General features: G+C 40.8%; 1 protein-coding gene across 2 annotated transcripts in view; it reads left to right on the plus strand.

Annotated features, from left to right (window-relative positions):
* The window catches only part of CSMD1 (CUB and Sushi multiple domains 1), a 2,053,194-nt gene that overhangs the window by 358,369 nt on the left and 1,671,765 nt on the right, over positions 1 to 23,060 (plus strand). For both annotated transcript variants that reach the window (XM_070047233.1, XM_070047234.1), the window contains exon 2: positions 13,913 to 14,129. In XM_070047233.1, the coding sequence (XP_069903334.1) occupies positions 13,913 to 14,129 (217 nt within the window). The remainder of the gene's footprint in view (positions 1 to 13,912; positions 14,130 to 23,060) is intronic.

The following is a 23,060-nucleotide window of genomic DNA, read 5'->3' on the forward strand; positions in this document are numbered from 1 at the left end:
TCCTTCTCCTATTCCCACTCTTAAGTTTTACAAAGTTCTATTTTCAGTATATTTTATACTCATAAGAGTAACCCTGTACTAATTAAAGAGTTCAACAAATAGTATTAAAAAAGCATTGTTGCTCAACAGTAGGCATAAGGGCTGTAAATGAGCATCAAATCTCAAACTGTCAATTTTACTCCAATACATTACATTTTAGGTACTCTATTAGTTACCACAGATAAGTGGAAACATATGGTATCTGTCTTTTTGGGACTGGCTTATTTCACTCAGTATAATAGGTTCCAGTTGCATGCATTTTATTTCAAAAGACAGGATTTCATTTTTTTTAACCACTGAGTAATATTCCACAGTGTATACATACCAGAATTTCTTTATCCAGTCATCGGTGATGGACATATGGGTTGATTGCATATCTTAGCTATTGTGAATTAGGCTGCAGTGAACATGGGGTGCAGATAACTCATTTTGTCTATTGATTTTTCATTTTTTGGGTAAATTCAGAGCAGTGTGATGACTAGGTCTTATAGTATATCTATTTTCAGCTTTCTAAGATATCTCCTATTGTCTTCCACAATGGCTGCACCAGTTTACATTCCCATCAACAGTGGATTAGGGTACATTTTGCCCCACATCCTCACCAGCATTTTTTGTTTCTGGATTTCTGTTTGAGAACCACTCTAATTGGGGTGAGATGAAACCTCATTGTAGCTTTTATATGCATTTCCATGGTGCCTAGTGATCCTGAGCAGTTTTTCATGTGTTGGCCATTTGAATAGCCTCTTTTTGGAAATGCCTGTTCAAGTCCTTGGTCATTGTCATAACTGTATTGTTTGCTTTGTTGTTGTTGAGTTTCTTGAGCTCTTTATAGATCCTGGATATTAATCCTTCATCAGTTTCATGGTTTGCCAATGTCTTCTCCCATTCTTTTGGTTGCCTCTTGACTTTGCTGCGTGATTCTTTTGCTGTGCAGAAGCTTCTCAGCTTGATGTAATCCCATTGTCAATTTTCGCTTTGATTGACTGTGGTTCTGTTGTCTTTTCCAAGAGTTCTTTGCCTATGCCAACGTCTTGTAGAGTTTCCCCAATGTTCTCCAGTAGTTTTATGGTATTGAGTCATAGGTTTAGGTCCTTGATCAATTTTGAGTGGATTTTTGTGCAAGGTGTGAGGTAGGGGTCTTGTTTCATACTTCTGCACGTGGACATGCAGTTTTCCCAGCACCATTTGTTTAAGAGATTGAACTTGCTCCAGGGATGATTTTAACTACTTTGTCAAAGACAAATTGGTTTTAATTTGTGGATAGTTTTCTGGAATTCCTGTTCTGTTCCGTTGGCCTACATGTCTATTTTTTTGCCAGTACCAGGTTGTTTTGATTATAACTTTCCTGTGGTATGTCTTAAAATCTGGTACTGTGATGCCTCCAGCTTTGTTTTGCTGTGTAAAACTGCATTAGTTATTCAGGGTCTCTTGTGTTTCCATGTGAATTTTAGCATTGTTTTTTTCTAGATCTGAGAAGAATGTCCTTGTTATTTTGATTAAGATCTTATTGAATCTGTAGATTGCTTTTGAGGGTATGGACATTTTGATATTAATTCTTTCAATCCACAAACATGGAATATTTTTACATTTCTTTGTGTCTTCTATTTCTTTCTTTAATGTCTTGTAATTTTCATTATGAGATCTTTGACTTTCTTGATTAAATTTATTCCAAGGAATCTAATTTTTGTAGCTATTGTGGATATTATTGATCTTAAAAGTTCTTTCTCAGCCATGTCATTGTCTGATTATACAGAGCATATTGATTTTTGTGTGTTAATTTTAGATCCTACCACTTCACCAAATGCTTATATGAGTTCCAATAGTCTCTTAGTGGAGTCTTTTGGTTCCCCTAAATGTAGAATAATGTCATCTGCAGATAGGGATAGTTTGATATCCTCCTTGACTTCTTTTTCTTGCCTGGCTAAAACTTCCAGGACTATATTGAATAGCAGTGTTTAGAGTGGGCACCCTTGTCTGGTTCTGGATCTTAGTGGGAATGCTTCCAACTTTTTCCATTCTTAGGATTCTGGCCATGGATTTATCATAAATTATCTGGATTGTGTTGAGGAATGTTCCTTCTGTACCAAATTTGCTTAAGTTTTTCATCATGAAAGGATGTTGCATTTTATCAAATGTTTTCTCTGCATCTATTGAAATAGTCATACAGTTTTTGTTCTTTAGTTTGTTAGTGTGGTATATCACATTGATTTCCAAATGTTGAACCATCCCTGCATACCTGGGATGAATCCCATTTGGTCTAGGTCAATGATCTTTCTGATGTGTTGTTGGATTCAATTAGCTAGTATTTTGATGAGGATTTTTGAATCTATTTTCATCAGGGATATTGTTCTATAGTTGTCTTTCTCTGTGGTATCTTTTTCAGGTTTAGGAATTCAGGTGATGCTGACTTCATGGAAGGAGTTTGGGAGGATTCCCACCCTTTTAATTTTTTTAGCAGCTTGAGAAGAATTGAAATATTAGTTCTTTTTTTAAATGTCTGGTAGAATTCAGCAATGGAATCACCTGGTTCTGGACTTTTCTTTTTTGGTAGTGTCTTTATTACTTATTTAATCTCTATCTTGGTTACTGATCTGTTTAGATTTTCTGTGTCTTCATGACTCAATTTTGGTAGATTGTATGTATCTTGGAATGTATGCATTTCTTCTAGGTTTTCAATTTGTTGGCATATAACTCTTTTAAAATATTTATTTATTTGTTTGAAAGTCAGAGTTACAGAAAGGCAGAGGCAGAGAGAGAGAGAAAGGTCTTCCATCCACTGGTTCATTCGCCAGATGGCCTCACTGGCCGCAGCTGCGCTGATCCAAAGCCAGGAGCCAGGAGCCAGAAGCCAGGGACTTCTTACTAGTCTCCAATGTGAGTACAGGGGCCCAAGGACTTGGGCCATCATCCACTGCTTTCCCAGGCCATAGAAGAGAGCTGGGTGTAAGTGGAGCAGTTGGGACTCAAACCAGCGCTGATATGGGATGCCGGCACTGCAGGCAGTGGCTTTACTGGCTACGCTACCGCATCTGCCCCTGGCATATAGCTCTTTATAGTAATTCCTGATGATTCTTTTTATCACTGAGGTATCTCTTGTTATGTTCTTTTTTCATCTCTGATTCTATTGGATTGGATCTTCTCCCTCTTTTTTTTTGGTTAGTTGTACCAATGGTATATCAATTTTGTTTAGTTGTTTTTTTTTTCCCCAAATAACAGCTCTTTATTTCACTGATCTTTTATATTGTTGTTTTTTATTTGTTTGTTTTTATTTCATTTACTTCTGGTTCTATCTGTGGGTACTAGAGAGAAGAATTTGTATTCTGCAACTGCAAGATGAAAGGTTCTATGGATATCAGTTAGGTCCATTTGGTCCATAGTGTAGATTTGCTCTATTGTTTCTTAGTTTATTTCCTGTCTAGCTGATCTGCCCATTGATGAGAGCGGGATATTGAAGTTCCCCATAACTGTTGTAGTCTGTGTCTCCCTTTAGACCCACTAACATTTGCTTGAAATAGCCTGGTGCCCTGGTATTGGGTACATATACATTTGTTTCAGTCACAACTTCCTATTTAATTGATCTGTTCATCTTTACATAATGCCCTTTTTCAACTCTTTTTCCAGCTTTTTGTTAAAGTCTATTTTGTCTAACATTAAAATGGTTTCACCCATACCACATATGGATTTCTTTATCTTATGAATTTTTTCTTTATATTTCTGGATTATTTTTTTTTTGACAGGCAGAGTGGACAGTGAGAGAGAGAACAGAGAGAAAGGTCTTCCTTTGCCGTTGGTTCACCCTCCAATGGCCGCAGCGGCCGGTGCGCTGTGACCGGCGCACCACGCTGATCCGAAGCCAGGAGCCAGGTGCTTCTCCTGGTCTCCCATGTGGGTGCAGGACCCAAGCACTTGGGCCATCCTCCACTGCACTCCCAGGACACAGCAGAGAGCTGGACTGGAAGAGGGGCAACCAGGACAGAATCTGGCGCCCCAACCGGGACTAGAACCCGGTGTGCCAGTGCCACAGGTGGAGGATTAGCCTAGTGAGCTGCGGTGCTGGCTTTTGCTGGGTTATTTTATAATCATTCTTTTGAATTCATTTTCAGGCATCTCGTCAATCTCTTCATCTTCACAGTCTTTTTTTAAAAGATTAATTCATTTATTTATTTGAAAGGCAGAGTTACAGAGTGAAAGAGAGAGGGAGAGAGAGATCTTTCATTTGCTGGTTCATTCCCCAGATGGCTGAAATGGCTGGAGCTGGGCCAATCCAAAGCTATGAGCCAGGAGCTTCTTCCAGGTCTCCCACATGGGTGGAGGGGCCCAAGGTCTTGGGCCATCTTCTGTTGCTTTGCCAGGCCATAGCAAAGTTCTGAATTAGAAGTAGAGCAGCCAGGGCTCGAACTGGCACCCATATGGAATGCAGGCGCTACAGGTGGAGACTTTACCCAGAGAGCCGGCCCCCATCTTCACATTCTAATACTGAAGTATCATGTCTCCTTTGGGAGAGTCCTGTTGTCATCTTTGTCCTTGTTTCTTGTATTTCTGCTTTTATTTTAGGCATTTGTGGAAACACTTGTTGGTTTTACCTTTTGATGGGTTTTATCTTTGGCCTGTGCTTCTGTGGCTTTGTCGTGTGTCCCCTCTTCAGTGGGTATCCAGAGGTTGGGTGGGACAGGGAGCTCTGGTCAGTGCTCAAGGGAGGGGTGAGAGTCCAGGGTCACACCCCAGGTGGGTATGGTAGATCTCCTCTATTGTCAGCAGTGGGCCAAGTATGATTACATCTGTTGGCATAATCCTAACCTTACCTCCTCTCTTCTAAGATGATCAATGCCTAGGGTTAGCCCACAGTGGGTGCAACCCCCACCCATGCAGGCACATGACCTGCACAATGGATCTGTGCAGTCCTCAGTGTAAGCATGAAACCGTCTGCAATGACACACCCCAGGCAGTCAGGGAGCTCTGAGCCTCTGATGCCAGACACAGTGATTGCCCAGAGACCCAGCTACACCCCACGCCATGTCTTGTAGTCACAGAATTGCCCCAGTCACAGCACACAGGGCTCCTACAGTCACGGGCAGAAGCTCTACTCTCAGCCCTGGGAGCCCACGCAATCCACAGAAAGAGCAGAGACATCCCAGAGCCAGCCACTATTGGGTGCTCCACTCTGGCAGTTTGAGCCCCAGAGGTTGTGACAGGGTCAGGGGACAGGAGCACCTCATAGTCCTAAGTTGGTGCCCAGCTTCTGCCAACCCTCCAACCAGACTCAAAGTTGTAAAATCTGGTTCCATGTGCAAGTACTGCTGCAATGTCTCCTGGCATCAAGATGGCACTTTCTCTCCACTGTGGTGACACGAGGAGAAATGAATGTGCTTTGGCTTCTTTGGATTAGGTGGGTACCCTGCTCCCTCTAGGGCTCCAGGCCAGACTGAAAGTTCATGTGGTCCACAGGTTCTCCCTCCGGAAGTAGCACCAGTGGCACAGGCTGCTGCAGTCTGTTCATACCTCACTCTCAACTGGCGTCTCCTCCAGCGCTGGCTGTGTAATGATGGAGGTGCAGATGGAGATGTACGTACCGAGAGCAAGCTGTACTCCCTCTGCTCCATTAGATGTCAGACATGGGAAGATCTGGGTGGAAGAGCATTCAGGGCAGCTGGCCTAGCAGGTGCAGAAGCCCTGAGGCAGTGGAGTTCAGGAGACCAAATCTGCATGGGGTTACAAGAAAAAGCTTTGGTTGGATGAAGAAAGTATGTGCTCCTATATTTCCCTGGAGTAGTGAAAACATCATGGTTTTTAGTGAGTTTTAGCAATCAGTCCTGGCTCATCTGCCTGGCCTTGCCCACAGGCAGAAGAATTTCAGTTTCTTGACTCTTTCAGGCTCAGATACTTTAGACTGTGGTTCTTTTATTTGCTCACATAGTGAGTAATCTTCCCTAAGTGGTTGGGATTAAAACCCAACTAAGCACCCGAAGGCTCTTATTCCAGGAGCTGGTATTCAGCTTCTTCTCTTGGTGTGCCGAGAAATATCCTTTTTAAAACTTGTTGTTCCTGTTGAAGTGAAATGGACACTATGAGAAACAGTGACTTGATCAGCTCTTGTGCTGACTGTTGATGTACAATGTAATACTTTATCCCTTTTAGTATTTTTTCTTTGTTTTGTTCTAGTACTATTGGTTGAACTCTGTAATTAACACACAATTATTCTTAGGTGTTTAAATTTTAACTGAAAAGTGATTTCTGTTAAATATAAAAGTGGGAATAAGAGAGGGAGGAGATGTACAATTTGGGACATGCTCAATCGGACTTGCCCCAAATGGTCGAGTTAAAATCGTGCCAGGGGATTCCAATACAATCCCATCAAGGTGGAATGTACCAATGCCATCTCACTAGTCCAAGTGATCAATTTCAGTTCACAATTGATAACACTGATAGATCTAAGAGTCAAAGGGATTACACAAACACAAACAAGACTAGTGTCTGCTAATACTAACTGATAGAATCAAAAAGGGAGAGAACAATCCATCATGGGAAGCCGGATACCCAGCAGACTCATAGAATGGCAGATGTCCTAAATAGCACTCTGGCCTCAGAATCAGCCCTTAAGGCATTTGGATCTGGCTGAAGAGCCCATAAGAGTATTTTAGGCATGGAAAGCCAAGACACCATGGGGGAAAAAAAAAGAGGACCTAAATGAAAGATCTCTGCGAGTGAGATCCCAGTGGAAAGAATGGGGCCATCAAAGAAGGAGGTGCCTTTCTCTGAAGGGAGGAGAGAACTTCCACTTTGACTATGACCATGTTGGAATAAGATCGAAGTCGGCAAATTCTACAGGCTTCCATAGCCTTGGCGACTCATGACTAGAGCCTAGGGTGATTACTGATGCCATAAACAAGAGTGTCAAATTGTTAAGTCATCAACAGGAGTCACTGTGTACTTACTCCTCATGTGGGATCTGTCCTTAATGTGTTGTCCAATGTGAAGTAATGCTATAACTAGTACTTAAACAGTATTTTACACTTTGTGTTTCTGTCTGGGTGGAAACTGATGAAATCTTTACTTAATATAAACTAAATCGATCTGTATATAAAGAGAATTGAAAATGAATCTTGATGTGAATGGAATGGGAGAGGGAGCGGGAGATGGGAGGGGTGTGGGTGGGAGGGAAATTATGGGGGGGGGGTGCCATTGTATTCCATAAACTCTACTTTGTAAATTTATATTTACTAAATAAAAAAAAAACTTGTTGTTCCTGCAATATACCCAGAAGACTTTAATTTTAATAGGCCTTATTCAGAGTTCTGGGAAGGGCATCTGGAGACATGGTCTTTCTCCCAGTAAACGTTTTCCAAATAAAGCCGACCCTGAAATAACTGATGCCACTGTAGATGATAATGCAGGATTTAACACATATTTGATTTGTTCACCCCTTCAAAAAGTACTTACTTGGTCAGGGAAATTCCCACTTCCATCACTGAAATTTGAGGCCCCTTGATATTTGAAAGCCTGAAGCTATGGGAAATCAGTCATCCTCCTGGGTCATTAAAGACAATGAAAATTCATTGTTTATCAGGGTAGACTATTTTGCTTCAGCTGAGGGTTGTTGGATAGTTGCACAGTCCAATAGCAGTGAGTCTTGCAGAGGGCTTACAGGTACTCAGCACAGTTTGATCACAAGGTGCCAAGTTAGGAGATGCTTCAGAGCTCAAAAACCTGATGTGAAGGAGGTAATTATAGTTTTATTTGCATACTAATTTACATAGGATACAAAAACATGCATTGTACTTTTCACAGAATGGGTATAGGAGATGCATTGAAAGTGTCACTGAGAGTAAAAAGCAAGTGCAATTTTCCCCATGAGTTGTGTGGTTTTTAAAATCAGGCATCATTGTGGTAGTCTGGGCTTGGTGCAAACAGGGCTTGATGTACCAAAGCCATTTCACACATCTGTCCTCAGTGGTGGTGACAACAATGGAACTCTACACCCAAATCTGTTTGCTTTTTTTTTTTTTTTTTAGGCTTCAAATGAGTGTTCTTTTATTTGCAGTTTCCTGTGATAAGGTTACATTTACACCAAAATATCAATAATTGTAGACACAAAAATACAACCAAATACATTCACGTATACAAACTTCAAACAATCGTCTCGTATAATAAATATACATTGACTTAAAATTTTCAGTATATATTTGATAATATAGCTAGTGTTTCTCTAATCATTTGGTCTTTTCACGCTTACATTACATAGTTGGTAATAATATGTGGAACAGCTGAAAACTTTCACAGTAATAGGTACAATCGAATCTGATGTGTCTAATTAATTTTTAGTCCAACAAATTAGTTTTGTTCTTCATTACTCTCCAATGGGAGGGACACAGAGGCCACTGTGCATTCCCCTAGGTGTCTGCAGACTGTGCCTCTGCAGCCCTGTCCATCATTCGTCAAGTGATTTGGGCCCTGCTTAGGACAATTCTGTACGGAGGGCCATGCACCTACCTGGTTTTCTAAACATCCTGAACAGCATAGCTGACATCTCTGCCGTCACTGAACCAAACCACCTATCAAGACATCCCAGAAAGCTAAGCCTTAGCTCTCAAGGAGGGGGTGTGCATCGCAAAGGTATTCCCTCCTGACGGAGCAAGCCTGCTCCACATGGATAAAACTAGGAGCAAAGGAAAGGTTAAGCTAACTGCTTCCTCATCGCATGCAAAGCAAAGGGTTTTTTTTTTTTTTTTTTTTTTTTTTTTTTTTCAGAGGGTCTTAAGTACCGTCTCCTCCACCAGTGTCTAGCAATGGCTCATTGGGCCCAGCTTTGTGGAAAACAGCAATTTGAACCACACTTGGGCTCCAGGAAGGATGCTGTTTACAAACATTTTAATTCACCGAATGCTTAACTCTAATCAGGATGAATCACAATTGAATCATCTGAGCAAATAAACTTTATTCTAGGAAATGGAAGGCACAAGGGGACTTCAGCAATCTCTGGAAAGTGGAATTCAGGGTGAGCTTATGCTGGTGCAAAACTTTTTGAACTCCATGAACTTTTAATAATATGCATTTTCATAAACTTTTTGAAGATCCCTCATATGCACTGTTTTCAATACTTTTGCATCAATTTAAATTTGCTCTGTAATTCTATTTTCCATGACATTTTTAAAGTGTCCTCATGAGTTCCTGGATGTTGCATAATTAGATATGCAAACAATTTTTATATATGTACATATATAATGAAATAAAACGTCAACATGATCAAGAAATAAGAATAAATGTATATACACATATGTATGCTTATAACTACAGATACATTTAAACTTTTTTTCTCTCATTGATATTGATGTTTGATTTCATGATAACATCTAGCATCAGTATCTGAGTATAAAAGACCATTAGATGTTTTTCTTCCATAATAATTAAGTTTTCATTCCTTACCAAAAAACTCAATTTAAACTACAATATTAAAGTTATCATGGAAACATTGCAGACTATTTCCCTGAGGAACTATAATTTACAAATATAGTTATAAGAGATTGGTTTTGAGCAGTATGCTAAAATATGATTAGGTTTGTAGCATTTAAAATTTGTCCATTAAAATTTTTACCAGTTAAAACTACCTGCTCATCTGAAGCCATATTGAAAGTCAACTTTTAATCATTCTTAGGTGTACATCACTTAAAAACAAAACAGTCTGTAAACATTTGAGTCTGTAAGCTCAAGAGCAGGCAAGTGCCCACCAGCACGTGAGAACTGAGGGAGAGAAATCACAAGGAATTGGCCTCAGCCCTTCACTGCAAACAGTTGAAGAAAACTCTAAATCCTGGCAGCTTGTGCTGGTAGGACCACAGGAATGTTGCACCCACTGCTTTTACTTTAAATTATATGCAAATTCTAAACGTTTGTACAGATGTCATATAAAATCTACATGCATTAGTCTAAGGATTTATTATATCGAATTAAAGTGATTTATTCTATTGAAGCCATCTTTGCATACTGTCTGTTAACAACATACTTGAGCGCAATTCTGGCATCAATGAGGAAAGTCAACTCAAAGTTATTTGCACTTGTTAACTGTAATCACTTGACATTTTAGGATTATGCATTTGGGGAGTGAAACCAGTTCCATTAGAAACGATGTGTCAGTCCCTGCTCGTGGGGCGCACGGGGAAGCGTGGACGTAGCATGCAGAGGGCAATGGTATTGACTTGCTACATGAAAGCAGTTGTTATTTAGGTAGATTGCATCCATGCAGTGTCAGTACAGGGTTTTCCTTGGCACTGCTTCCTGGGAGTCACCCCAGTCTGAGCTATTGTAGTCACACTTCTTACACAGGGAGTGTTCAGTCTAGCTCATGTTACTTACTCCTCGGGCAGATTGTCATTTCTCTGGGGAGACCAAGTGAGGATGTGTGGCAGGTAGGGCTACTGCTTTGTGAAAACCAAGTTAAGTAAGCCAGCTTTTTTTCTTTTGTCTGCTTTTTCCATTTAACACAAAATGCTATTTCCCTTAATCTGCAGAACAGGTGCTGGCCCACAGGAGAAAGTGGCCAAGGCTGCTTCCACTTCAAGATCCACTTGTCTCCTTTACATCTGATTCTGCAACCCTAGCTATCCAAAGTGCTTTTCTGTTATGCTGCCTTTTCTCACTGACCGGCGAGCTTTATCCAGGACCTTAAATATGTGCCATTTTTAAAATCTGAGTACTGCAAATAGCTTCTCTTTTTAGATTCCCATTTAGCTCCTTCTTTTTTTAGATTATTAATTTTTGTGCTCAGTTTAAGAACTGTTTTCACACAGTTATGAAGTTGCTTTCTGTTATGTTATCTTGTGGAAGCACTACTGTTTTATGTTTCATGTTTAGGTCTATAATTCACCTGCAGTTGATCCTTATTTATATTATGAGATAGGAATCAAGATTGACTTTTCCTATTTGGATATCCAATCAGCCTGGCACCATCTACTAAAAAGATGATCTTTCTCCTGTGTACTATTGGGACCCCAGTATAAATCGAACATCTATCTCTGTGCGGGTTTTTTTCTTTTCTCACATTCTATTCTTTCCCATTGATTGTGCATATAATTTCATGCAAATCAAATGCTCTTAATTACTGTGGCTTCATAACATGATATAATATTAAGGGGCATGAAATCTCTAGTTTTGTTCTTCTTAAGATTATCTTGGATTTTCCTGGCTCACCTATAGTAAATCAGAAGCTAACTTCAGCACAGATCATTTTAAATCTTCTGGGTTGATTTCAAGGTGTGGCCATGGAGAAGAGATACTCCATAAGAACTTGAGAGCAGTTCCAAAGTTTTTAACAGGACCTGTGCAAAGTCTGACTGCTGATCAAATGTGACTCATTCTGCAAAATTCACTTTGTTCATTGCCATCTAAATGTCACCCTAAATGGTATTCCTTGGAAAATTTTAGTATCTCATAATCTGGGTTGCCAAATTGGGTCTAGAATAGTAGGCACTTTCCAGCTGACATTTTTCTATTGAAATTATTTTCTGTCCTCCAATTTATAATCAAGTCTTCACTTTTTTTGATTTATATGAAGCAAGCATTGTAGATAAACTAGAAAAGCTATTTTCTGTAAAGACCTTTCAAAACCCCACAGCTTTAATATCTACTTGTTACAGTGTTATTGTTAGATTTAAATTTAGTGGAAAATGGGCTTCTTATTAGTTCTTTGGTTTTAAACTCGTAAATCCCTTTCATTAAATCTTTTTTATTAAGATTTAGCCAACTCCCACAAGCATTTGGTAATATTACTGTAAAAGATTTGAGCTCACTGAGACATACTATTCTGAATTTTTTTAAACCATAAAATATAGATGGAAATAATTTTCTGTTTGCAGTTCAACAATAAAAGCTGGGATAATACTTGAGTTCAAGCAGTTACACTCCATGCAGTAATCTGAGCATGCCCAGGTCCTGTCAACATTTTTTGTAATATTCTTAGTGTCAAAACATTGAAATGCATTTAAACTCATTGGTGGGGAATGGCCAGATTAAGGAAAAACAAAACATGTTTCCAGAAGCTGCTTAATCAATAGGTTCAGACAAATTAAAAGTTGGAACAGCTACAAGAGAGGAGTGATTGGCATGTGGCCAGCAGGACAGCTGAAACATGGGACCCGTGTTGGTCATTTTCACAGCCCTGTCTCATGCTGTGTACTGGTCCACAGGCAGCCATGGTAAGCAGACTCTAAGCAGTAATGGAGAGAAAAGATGCAAGCATCCATGAGGATCAAATGAGCACGGCACTGGAGTTTAGTCCAGCTGAAGCAGTTGCATGGGCAAGGGAGGCAGACAAAACAGGGAGCAGACAATCACGGAGCCAAGGCCCGTGTGTAAGGTCCAGGGCAGCAGCGAGGAGCCACTGCCGAGACTGACAAGGGTGCGTCGGTTTGTCTAGATGTAGGAGTGGGACAAGTGGTCAGCAGCAGGCCTGTTCCTGAGATGCCCACCCCGGGTCCTTGCAGGAAGCCTGGGGCTGCAATTTCATCAAAGGAGCTTCTCTCCAAGTCTAGAGATTGCTAGAGCATCCTGATATTAGAATTGATGACATGAAATTTTAGGGAGTAGTGGCAGAATGGGCCCAGGTTTCCCTGGCACACGTCCTACACTCAGCTACCCATTGGGGCTGCATCGCTGTTCTGTTACCTGTGAATCTGAGACACTGAGTAGTCCTCATTGCACCTGTCTCAGGGAGCTTGGACTGATGGGAGGGAACGAGGGAAGCATAGGATTCTGCAAACCTGCTGAGGGCACCTCAAACATTCGTGCCTCTTTTTAATGCTGCACTTTCACTTGAATTGCTCCCATCATTTATTTATTTATTTCCTTTGTAATCAATGCACAATGATTGCACATGTATAATGGGTGTAGTATGATATTCCAATACATGCTACACGTATATATTATCTAATCAGTGTGATTAGCATATCCATCACCTCAACACCTGTCATTGCTTTGTGTTGGGAACATTCAAATTCCAATATTATAACTATTCTGAAATACACAATTTAATATTCTAAACTACAGAATACTAGAGTTATGTTTAAAAGCAACAAAGTTGACCTGCTAGAAGACAAGAGTGGAACTGTGGTTACCAGGGAATAAGGAGAGAGCTGGGAGGACAGGAACAGAGCCACAGCTCCCATAATTCTGAGATGTGCTTTCCTGTCTCTTCCCTGCAGCCCAGTCTCACCAGCTAATAGCGACGGTGAGAGTGGGGAAGGCCTGTGTCAGTAGTTTCTGGGCGATGCTTTTATTTGATCATCATAGAAAGTTGCTCATTTTATGCCTTTTGTTTCCAACCAGAGCAGCTCCCCGTGTTCAGTTTGATTGTTCTGCCTTGTAGGACTTTTGCCAGCCTAGATGCTAATCCATAGTTGGTGTATTGACCAACCTATTCCCATCACCGCATATGGCAGTCATTTGGCTATGTTGGTAGGTGTGTGTCTGAATGTATGCAGTTTTATAAGGTTTATTTTATCTGTAGCCTAATTGCCCACAAAAGGAACATAAGTAGAGTGTTTTTGGCAGGATCCTATGCAGATAGCACTGGATCTATTCTCCACATATAGAAGAGGTTATAATTGAAAAGGATAGACACAGACATTTCCCCTGGATTCTAATGAGTTGCCAAATGCTGTTGAGTGTTTTGATCCCTCCCTGTCCCCAGCTACCACTGCTGTTCTTGCCCTCTCTTTCAGCACTGTGGTACACTGATGCAATTTACTGTTTGTTGTGTGTGCATGAGATTCACACAAAGGAGTCATTGTAAAAACTGGCCCAAATGGTTGCACCTTGTGAACTAATATCAGCACACACTGAAGAGAAAAAAGTAATGTGCTATGCTTTTGTGTTTTCATTCCAGGTCAGAACTGTGGAGGCTTAGTCCAGGGTCCCAACGGCACCATCGAGAGCCCCGGGTTTCCTCACGGCTACCCCAACTATGCTAACTGCACCTGGATTATTATCACAGGGGAGCGCAACAGGATACAGCTGTCATTTCACACGTTTGCTCTTGAAGAGGATTTCGACATTTTATCGGTTTATGACGGGCAGCCTCAACAAGGAAATTTAAAAGTGAGGTAAAGTATCACCTCTTCTCTCAAAAAAAAAAAAAAAAAAAAGTGTCGCCTCTCATAGTGTAGACTAGGGAGCACTGTTAGAATGCTGAGAATATTCATTTAGTTGGAATTAATATTTGAATGTCACTATCAGAGAAGAGAACTGGGTTAATACAAAGTAAAAAAATGGAGCGTAGGTGTGTGTGAACTTGTGCATAATTTCCATACTTAAAATCTTAACTTCTTATTGGAAGCACTCATTGACTTATTTATAGATAGCAAATTGCTCAACATCTGTGAAACAGTGTTGTCAAGGTAATTGAAATAAAGTTATAATGCACTATTTTTTGCTAAGCTGCCATGGATTTGAGAGGAAAGTCTCAAAGGTAAACACATGAGTTTAGTAGAGACAACAGCAAAAGGAGCCTTTATGTTGCTGGCAAATACCTGCAGTGAAAAGAGTATAGGAGGTGGGTGCAGTAGGAACACTCAGGAATGTTGCAACATTTGGTGAATTTCTTGTTTAGATAATGATAGAAGATTCTATTCATCCTTTCTTTTCTCTTTTGATCTGTGACTTTTACCATGAAGGCAGAAAAATACTTGATGATTTTAAATTATATATTTTGTTTGCCAATATGCAAAAAATGTTATATGTTTGTATGTGTATGTATATATAGTTAGCAAGGGACAAACTGATATACTTGCTAAGAAATTAGATTTTCTGACATAAACCGAGGGATATATTTAAATGACATTATTTAAATTTAATAAATGAGTATATGGCAAATCAAACCTTTATCTTCTTGTTTAAAATTCTATATTAATTACAGAGTAAGTGTGTTCAATATATAGAGGCTTGTAAAAATAGACTGTAGGCAGAAGGAATTGTGCCATTTAGAAAACTAAAATATTGATGCTAATAGCAATAGATTTATACTCTTTTCATGATTTATAGACTGAAAAATCTCTATAGTCTCATAATTGTATTTTCCTATCTAATTATATTAATGATCATATCATTGCAGGTTAACCACATAATGAATAATCGAATATACAACATATTAATACATTTTCAAATATATTTTATTGGTGTTTTCTGTTTGCATTTTCACATATTACATATCTTCAACTAATTTTGGGGTCATCTACAATCCATTGTCTGCTTTTAGAAAATTTTTTCCACCTCTGCATATACTGCACGATGTTTACCTCTTTTCTGAGTTGGGCAAATTTTCCTTCTCCTTTTGTAAACGAAGGAGCCCACATTGGAATGTGGACAAGAGGATGTGCATATAAAGCCCTTGAAATTTCATGTAAACGTTCCAGTCCTCACTCACACTTTTCTAAATGTTAGATACTTTCTTGTGTTCATTCACAAGAAATTTTTGTGCTTCTAAGATATATATAATGGTAAGTTGTTACTGAAAAAAAAGGAAGAAAAGTTGCAGAGTTATGGTAAAAAAGAAGAATTAGGATATCCAGTTTACTCAAACACCAACACATGTGACTATGTTAAAAGTGACTTTCTCTTTCAGTTAAAAATGATTACTAAACATGTGGTCTTAAAAAATCTCTTTTTTCTATCAATATTGCCATTTTCCATAATTTTTTCACATAAAGGGAAACTGCTTTGATGTCAATTTGATTGATTTCCTGTCTTTCAACAAATGATTATCTTCTTATGTTCTTATGGTAATGTAAAGTATTTGGAAAGTAAAGTTCATGGAAATGGAATTAAAAGATAATTTTAATTCTATTGAGTGCAAAAGATTGTTATCCATGAATTTTTCTATAGTACACATATCCTAAGTACATTTTGAAGGCCCCATAAATTATGGTCATTTTATGCTAATAAATGTAAGTTTAGAAGGCAGCGTTTCTACCATCGTCAGTACTGTAACAGAATCGGCAGCAGCAATGGTACAGCTAGAGAATGAGATTCACTGTGTTTTGTGCTGAGATTCTGGGAGCCTGTGTATCAGTCGATCCTGTACCCCAGCAGCTTTGCACACATTGCTGGTTGGAACCTGGGGGATATCAAGGCCTCTGACTGCTAGTATGTTCACAGCAGGCATGGGAGAGTCATGGAAAGGGGACTACTTGTGTTCAGCTTCTTCCAGCTGTCACCTGACACAGAACAATATGCCAGACTTCTACCTGTTTCTCGTACCTACACTCGGGCTGTGCCGTCATCTGGATGCTGGGTGGCATAGTTCTTCCTCCTCTCCCACTCCTAGAATGCCTATTGAGTAGTGATTCTGAGTCCACAGAAGCCATCCGGGGGAGCTGTTTCAGGTGTCACAGCACAGATAAAACCTAGCACACCCCAGAATCACAGCAGTGACTGCTGAGAATGCCACGAGTCTCTGCTAGAGTAACACTGTAGAGCAAATGCTTTCTCTGGCAGTCGCCAGCATCTGTTGTTGGTGGGTACAGTCGTTATGATCCTTATGGACCCCCAAGGGAGGGGCAAGGGGTGCTCTATGCAATTATTCTCCATTCTCTCTTGCACCAGCTGTTTATTCTCAAACACAGTTAGCTGACAACGTGGAAAGCAGCTCCGGGGTTCAAATGAAGGATTCTTTCATGGGAGGCTTAAAGTGCCACCTGCTGATCTCTGAGTATTGATAGCTGAAATAAGGCTTCGCTGCAGACAAATTTCAGCTCACAATCAGACATAGAAATCAGAGTTTTGAGCAATCGAGAGCACCCTGTTGATTTTTAAGTGTAGTGAGACCACTGCTGTTTCTAAGACCTCCGGCCTGTTCTGACTTCGCACTTGATCTTGCCTCTCAAGTCTCCAGAGAAATCCAAATGTGTAGGCAGAAAGTGTTCGCATTTTTACTTTGGAAACATCTCTCCATCAGCCACAACCTGTGTTCATACTCACAGGCAATGCTCCAGCCAGAGCTCCTGATCTCTCAGGGATTGGCCAGAGCCTTCTGATGACATTCCTGACCCAGGATGGCCTCAGTCTTACCCCAAATGTGGCTCCAGTCCTACCCCGGGTTCTGATAAACATGGCTCCTGGATTCAGGACATTCTACCACACGACTTCCAACTCCGTTCTGGTCTTCAGTCTCCCCCATTTGTCCCCTGTGGACATTTCTCTCTGAGGGCGATGGGCTCTGTGGGTTTCCCCTTGGTGTGACCTTGTGAGAGAACCTGCTTGTTCCTCACCTAGTGAAATGAGGTTCATCTCGTAAAACCTAGTTCACATTGTATTTATTGATTTCAGGAAATCTCTACTGGGTACTGAAGTTAAAAAAACAGAGCCACAACCCTAAAAGGTTCCTTTCCTCCAGACTCCTCCAGCACTGACCATTTGGGAGTGTGTGCTGCTCGAACGTGTCCCAGCCAGTCGCTGTGTGTCTGTCTGTCGGTCTGCTCTCCCATATCAGCTGGGGAGTACTCCCTTGTCCTCTGAGGCCATGGGACTTCCGTGTGTGTGAAAACATACATGCCGACTTTCAAACAATAAATAGTTGGGGCAACTGTGACGGTGTTCCTGACTCAAGGCCTCTCATCATCCGTCTGTGCACATAACCAACACGACCCAACACAGCTCTCTCCTTGTTGAGCTTGAGCTAATTGCCTCACATAATGACTGATGCTGAACATTGTCTGTCAATCTCAGATAGAGTTTTCTTGTCTCAAATCAGAAAATAAATGAAATTGACACATTTCCTACAATGATAACAATAAAATAGCCAATGCTGAAAACAAATCTCCTTAGAAACTCAGAAAGTCAGTGAAAGTGAATCTATGAAGCATGATTAAATTATCTAATCAATGTTGTAGCACAGAGGACCTAGGAAAATAGCTTGATCAGTTATTTTGACTTTCTTTTGCGCTCAAACTTCCACAAAAAACCTACACATATCAGCTATACATGGGGATGTTTAGAACTTACCAGTGTTTAAGAAAAGGGTTTTGGGTAGACCATGATCCAATTAGACTAAGATCTGTATTGCCTAATTCTGCCTACTCATGTTACTGGAGATCCTGAGGAAGCATTCACAGATCAATGTTGAGATAAAAATTCCAAGTATCATTTTATTTTTAGCATGGCTGGTGACAGGTTTCCCGAGCAAGTCTCAGGTGATGAGATGGTAAAGCATGTGTAAGAACTACAGGGTCTCCGCCCATTCTGAGTCCACACAGACATCTTGACATCTTACCCCACGTGGCCAGCCACATGGACATATGTGAAAATCATGACCAAGGCATGCAGTTGGTCCAGTGGGTAAGAGAAAGCACAGGGTGCCTGCATTCCAAACTGGAGGGCCTGGTTCCAGTTTGGGCTCTACTTGCAATTCCAGCTTCCTTTGAATGCACAACCTGGAATGTGGAAGATGATAGCTCTGGGCTTTGGACTCCACAACCCATGTGGGAGATCTGGGTTGAGTTCTGATCTTTTGGCTTCAGTCTGGCCAATCCTGGCTATTATGGGCATTTGAGGACTGAACCAATGGATAAAAGATATCCTTCTCTCATTTTCTCCCTGTCTTTCTCCCTATCTTCCCCCTTTTGAGAAATAATGAAAATGAATTTTTAAAAATGAAGAGAATAACCAGTAACCTCTGGGGTAGGGAGGTTTCTTCGGTAGTCTGAGTAGAAGCCATGAAGAGACCACTGAACAGATGTGGTATCTAGGACATAGGCTCTCAGCCCCGCCCATCAGGTGGCCCAATCAGTGCTTAGGAACCTGATGAAACAGGTTATTGTACTCAGTGAGACACCAAGGGGATGGGTGGCCTTTTTATGTTAAACCATCTGATATTTCAGATTCATATGATTTCATCACTATTCTATATGCAGATTTTAGGATGGCGAAATAAAATATTACTTTCTGCAATGGATATTCATGATTTTTTTCAATGTGTGCTTTTTCCTGATAACTCATTGTCGCTCCCCGTCTTCGTGGAGGAACGACACAGGACCCTGCGCTGTTCTTTTGTCTGCTCGGCCCTCCCCGGGTTTGCTGCTGGTTCTTCCCGGGTTGGCTACCATCCCTTCCACCTCCGTGGAAGGGCGGTTCCCCCTGGCCACTTTCCCCACTTCCGCGGGGGAGCGGCACACCGCCAGCCGGCTCTCTCGGGGGCTGCACAGGTGTTCCTTCAGATAGATGTTCCCCTTAGATGTTCCTGGTGCATGTTGTCTCTCTCCTCCTTTATAGTCCTCTTCCACCAATCCCAACTCTGCTACCCACACGCCGAGTACGCTGCTCTCCTCCAATCAGGAGCAGGTCCTACAGTTTATTGGTTGAACTGGAGGCAGCTGTATAGAAGCTGTTTCTCCCTTCTCAGTGCCATATTGTGGGAGAGCAGATGCATAGAATAAGTCTTAATTCCAGTAACTTAGTCTAGTCCGAGTTGCTCCCCACACTCATAAGCACTAATTATTCTATAACATTGAGTTATTTATTAATTCTTTTTTTTTATTTTTATTTATTTATTTATTTTTTTGACAGGCAGAGTGGACAGTGAGAGAGAGAGAGACAGAGAGAAAGGTCTTCCTTTGCCGTTGGTTCACCCTCCAATGGCCGCCGCGGCCAGCGCGATGCGACCGGCGCACCGCGCTGATCCGATGGCAGGAGCCAGGAGCCAGGTGCTTTTCCTGGTCTCCCATGGGGTGCAGGGCCCAAGCACCTGGGCCATCCTCCACTGCACTCCCTGGCCACAGCAGAGGGCTGGCCTGGAAGAGGGGCAACCGGGACAGAATCCGGCGCCCCGACCGGGACTAGAACCCGGTGTGCCGGCGCCGCTAGGCGGAGGATTAGCCTAGTGAGCCGCGGCGCCGGCCTATTTATTAATTCTTAAAATGTGGCCACTTCCAGTTGGCTGGAGAGGACAAAAGAAGTTAAATCAGAAAGACATGGATGAGAGTGGGGCCTATTACCCTTCTCTTCTGAATGATGTTAACATGCAGTCTTTTTTGAGGTCAACATATGTATGAGTTTGTGCATATATATAAGCATATATTTCTGAAACTACAGTTATGCAAGAATTCTTATATATGTATTCATGAACTTTTTATTTGTTTTCAAAAAATGGCTAAAACACTAATAATGAGAAATCCTAAAGATGAAATTGTAAAATATAAGGTATAGGGTAAGGATTGTGTTTGTGATACGAGGGTGCTTGGTTATTTAAAACAGATGTTAATGGATCTAAAGGGAGACATAGATGCCAATACAGTGCTGATGGGGGACTGCAACTACCCACTTCCATCGATGGACCAATCAACTAGACAGAAAGAAACATCAGAGCTACACTGTGGACCAAATGGACTTAACTGACATCTTCAGTTCAGAATACACATTCTTTTCAACACTACATGGAATTTCTCAAGGATAGATGATATGCTAAGCAATGAAGTAAGCCTCAACAAACTAAAAAAAAAAATTAATCCTACCATGTATCTTTTCTGATCATGACGGAATGAAGCCAGAAATTAGCAACTTAACGGAAATCCATGGAGACTGAATAATATACATTGGAGTGAATAGTGGGCCATAGAAGAAAATCAAAAAGGAAATTAAAATAAAATTCTGGAAATGAAAGAAGATTACAACACATCATGTCAAAATTTATGGGATACAGCAAAAGCAGTATTAAGAAGAAAGTTACGGTAATTAATGACTACATCAAGAGATGGGAAATACATAAAACAAATGATAGAACAATGCATTACAAACACCTAGAAAAACAACAAATGAAAGCCAAATTTAGTAGGAGGACAGAAATAATTAAAATTAGAAAGGAAATAAACAAAATTGAAACCAAAGTAAACAATGCAAAATATCAGTGAAATTAAGAGCTGGATTTTTGGCCGGCACCATGGCTCAATAGGCTAATCCTCTGCCTTGCGGCGCCGGCACACCGGGTTCTAGTCCTGGTCGGGGCTCCAGATTCTGTCCCAGTTGCCCCTCTTGCAGGCCAGCTTTCTGCTGTGGCCCGGGAGTGCAGTGGAGGATGGCTCAAGTGCTTGGGCCCTGCACCCCATGGGAGACCAGGAGAAGCACCTGGCTCCTGGCTTTGGATCAGCACGGTGCGCCAGCCGCGGCGGCCATTGGAGGGTGAACCAACGGCAAAAAGGAGGACCTTTCTCTCTGTCTCTCTCTCACTGTCCACTCTGCCTGTCAAAAAAAAAAAAAAAAAAAGAGCTCGATTTTTGAAAAAATAGATAAAATGGATACATCATCAGCACAACCAACCAAAAAAGTGGCAGAAGATCCATTTTAATAATTTCATCCATTTCAGAGATGAAAAAGCAGATGTTACAACAGATAGCACAGAAATAAAAATAATCATCAAGAATTACTTCAAACAGCTATATGCCAACAAACTGAAAAATCTAGAAGAAATTGATAGATTCTCGATACATACAGTTTACCCAAATTGAGTTATTAAGATGTAGAAAACCAAAGTAGATCAATGACCAAAATGGAGTTTGAAAAACTCTCTCAACAAAGAAAAGCCCAGGACCAGATGGCTTTGAATTCTACCAAACTTTTCAAGAAGAGCTAATTCCAATTCTCAAGCTATTCAAAACACTTGAAAAGGAAAGAATCCTCCCAAACTCTGAAGCCACCATAACCTTAATTCCAAAACCAGAAAAAGACACAACAAAGGGTCGGTGCCGCGGCTCAATAGGCTAATCCTCCGCCTTGCAGCACCGGCACCCCTGGTTCTAGTCCCAGTCGGGGCACCGGATTCTGTCCCTGTTGCCCCTCTTCCAGGCCAGCTCTCTGCTGTGGCCAGGGAGTGCAGTGGAGGATGGCTCAAGTGCTTGGGCCCTGCATCCCATGGGAGACCAGGAGAAGCACCTGGCTCCTGGCTCCTGCCTTCAGATAGGCACGGTGTGCCAGCGGCAGTGCGCCAGCTGCAGTGGCCATTGGAGGGTGAACCATTGGTAAAAGGAAGACCTTTCTCTCTGTCTCTCTCTCTCTCTCTCTCACTGTCCACTCTGCCTGTCAAAAAAAAAAAAAAAAGACAAAACAAAGAAAGAGAACTATAGATCAATATCCCTGATAAACGCAGATGCAAAAATCCTTGACAATATACCAGCTAATCAGATCCAACAACACATCAGAAAGATCGTTCTTCTGGACCATGTGGGATTTATCACCATTATCTGGAGATGTTACAACATATGCAAATCAATAAATGCGATACATCACATTAACAAATTGAAGAACAAAAACCATACAATTATCTCAATAGATGCAGAGAAAGCATTTGATAAAATACAAGTGTTTAATGATAAACACACCTTAAGCAAATTAGGTATAGAAGGAACATTCCTTATCACAGTCAATGCAATTGATGTCAAATCTACAGCCAGCATCACATTGAATGAAGAAAAGCTGGGAATATTTTCATTAAGATCCAGAATCAGACAAGAAACCTTTTGCAGGGTGGGGTGTTAAGCTGTAGCTAAACTTTGTTGGTTCATTTTCCTATCTTGGTCATTTTGAAAGTAGCAAATTTGTATTAATATGGACATCACAGTCTTCTGAGCATTTGTAAATAAATTAGTGGGGAGGAATATTTGCATAGTCCTGACCTCTGAGGATATTTCTCTTCTAAAATGTAGTGAAAAGCACTCAGTACTTAGTACATTGGGATGAGAAGACAGCTACAAAGGTTGCAGTTGGATTCCCCTATTATCCGAGATATTCTCTGGCTTTGGTCATGGAAGCCTGGAAGCAGACAACTTCAGAAAATATTAAATCTCTATTTCCTACTTAAAGTGAAATAAATGTTTTTGGATCATCTCTTTAACATTGATATAGAAAATAAAAATAGTAACAATTTCCAAATATTGTTCTAGTATGACATCTAATTTAGAAATCATAAAGGATGGGCTGGCTTTGTGGTGTAGTAAGTGACGCCATCACCTGTGATCCTGACATCTTATATGGGAGCTAGTTTGAGTCCTAAC

This window comes from Oryctolagus cuniculus, chromosome 8, assembly GCF_964237555.1.
Source record: "Oryctolagus cuniculus chromosome 8, mOryCun1.1, whole genome shotgun sequence".
Classification (NCBI taxonomy): domain Eukaryota; kingdom Metazoa; phylum Chordata; class Mammalia; order Lagomorpha; family Leporidae; genus Oryctolagus; species Oryctolagus cuniculus.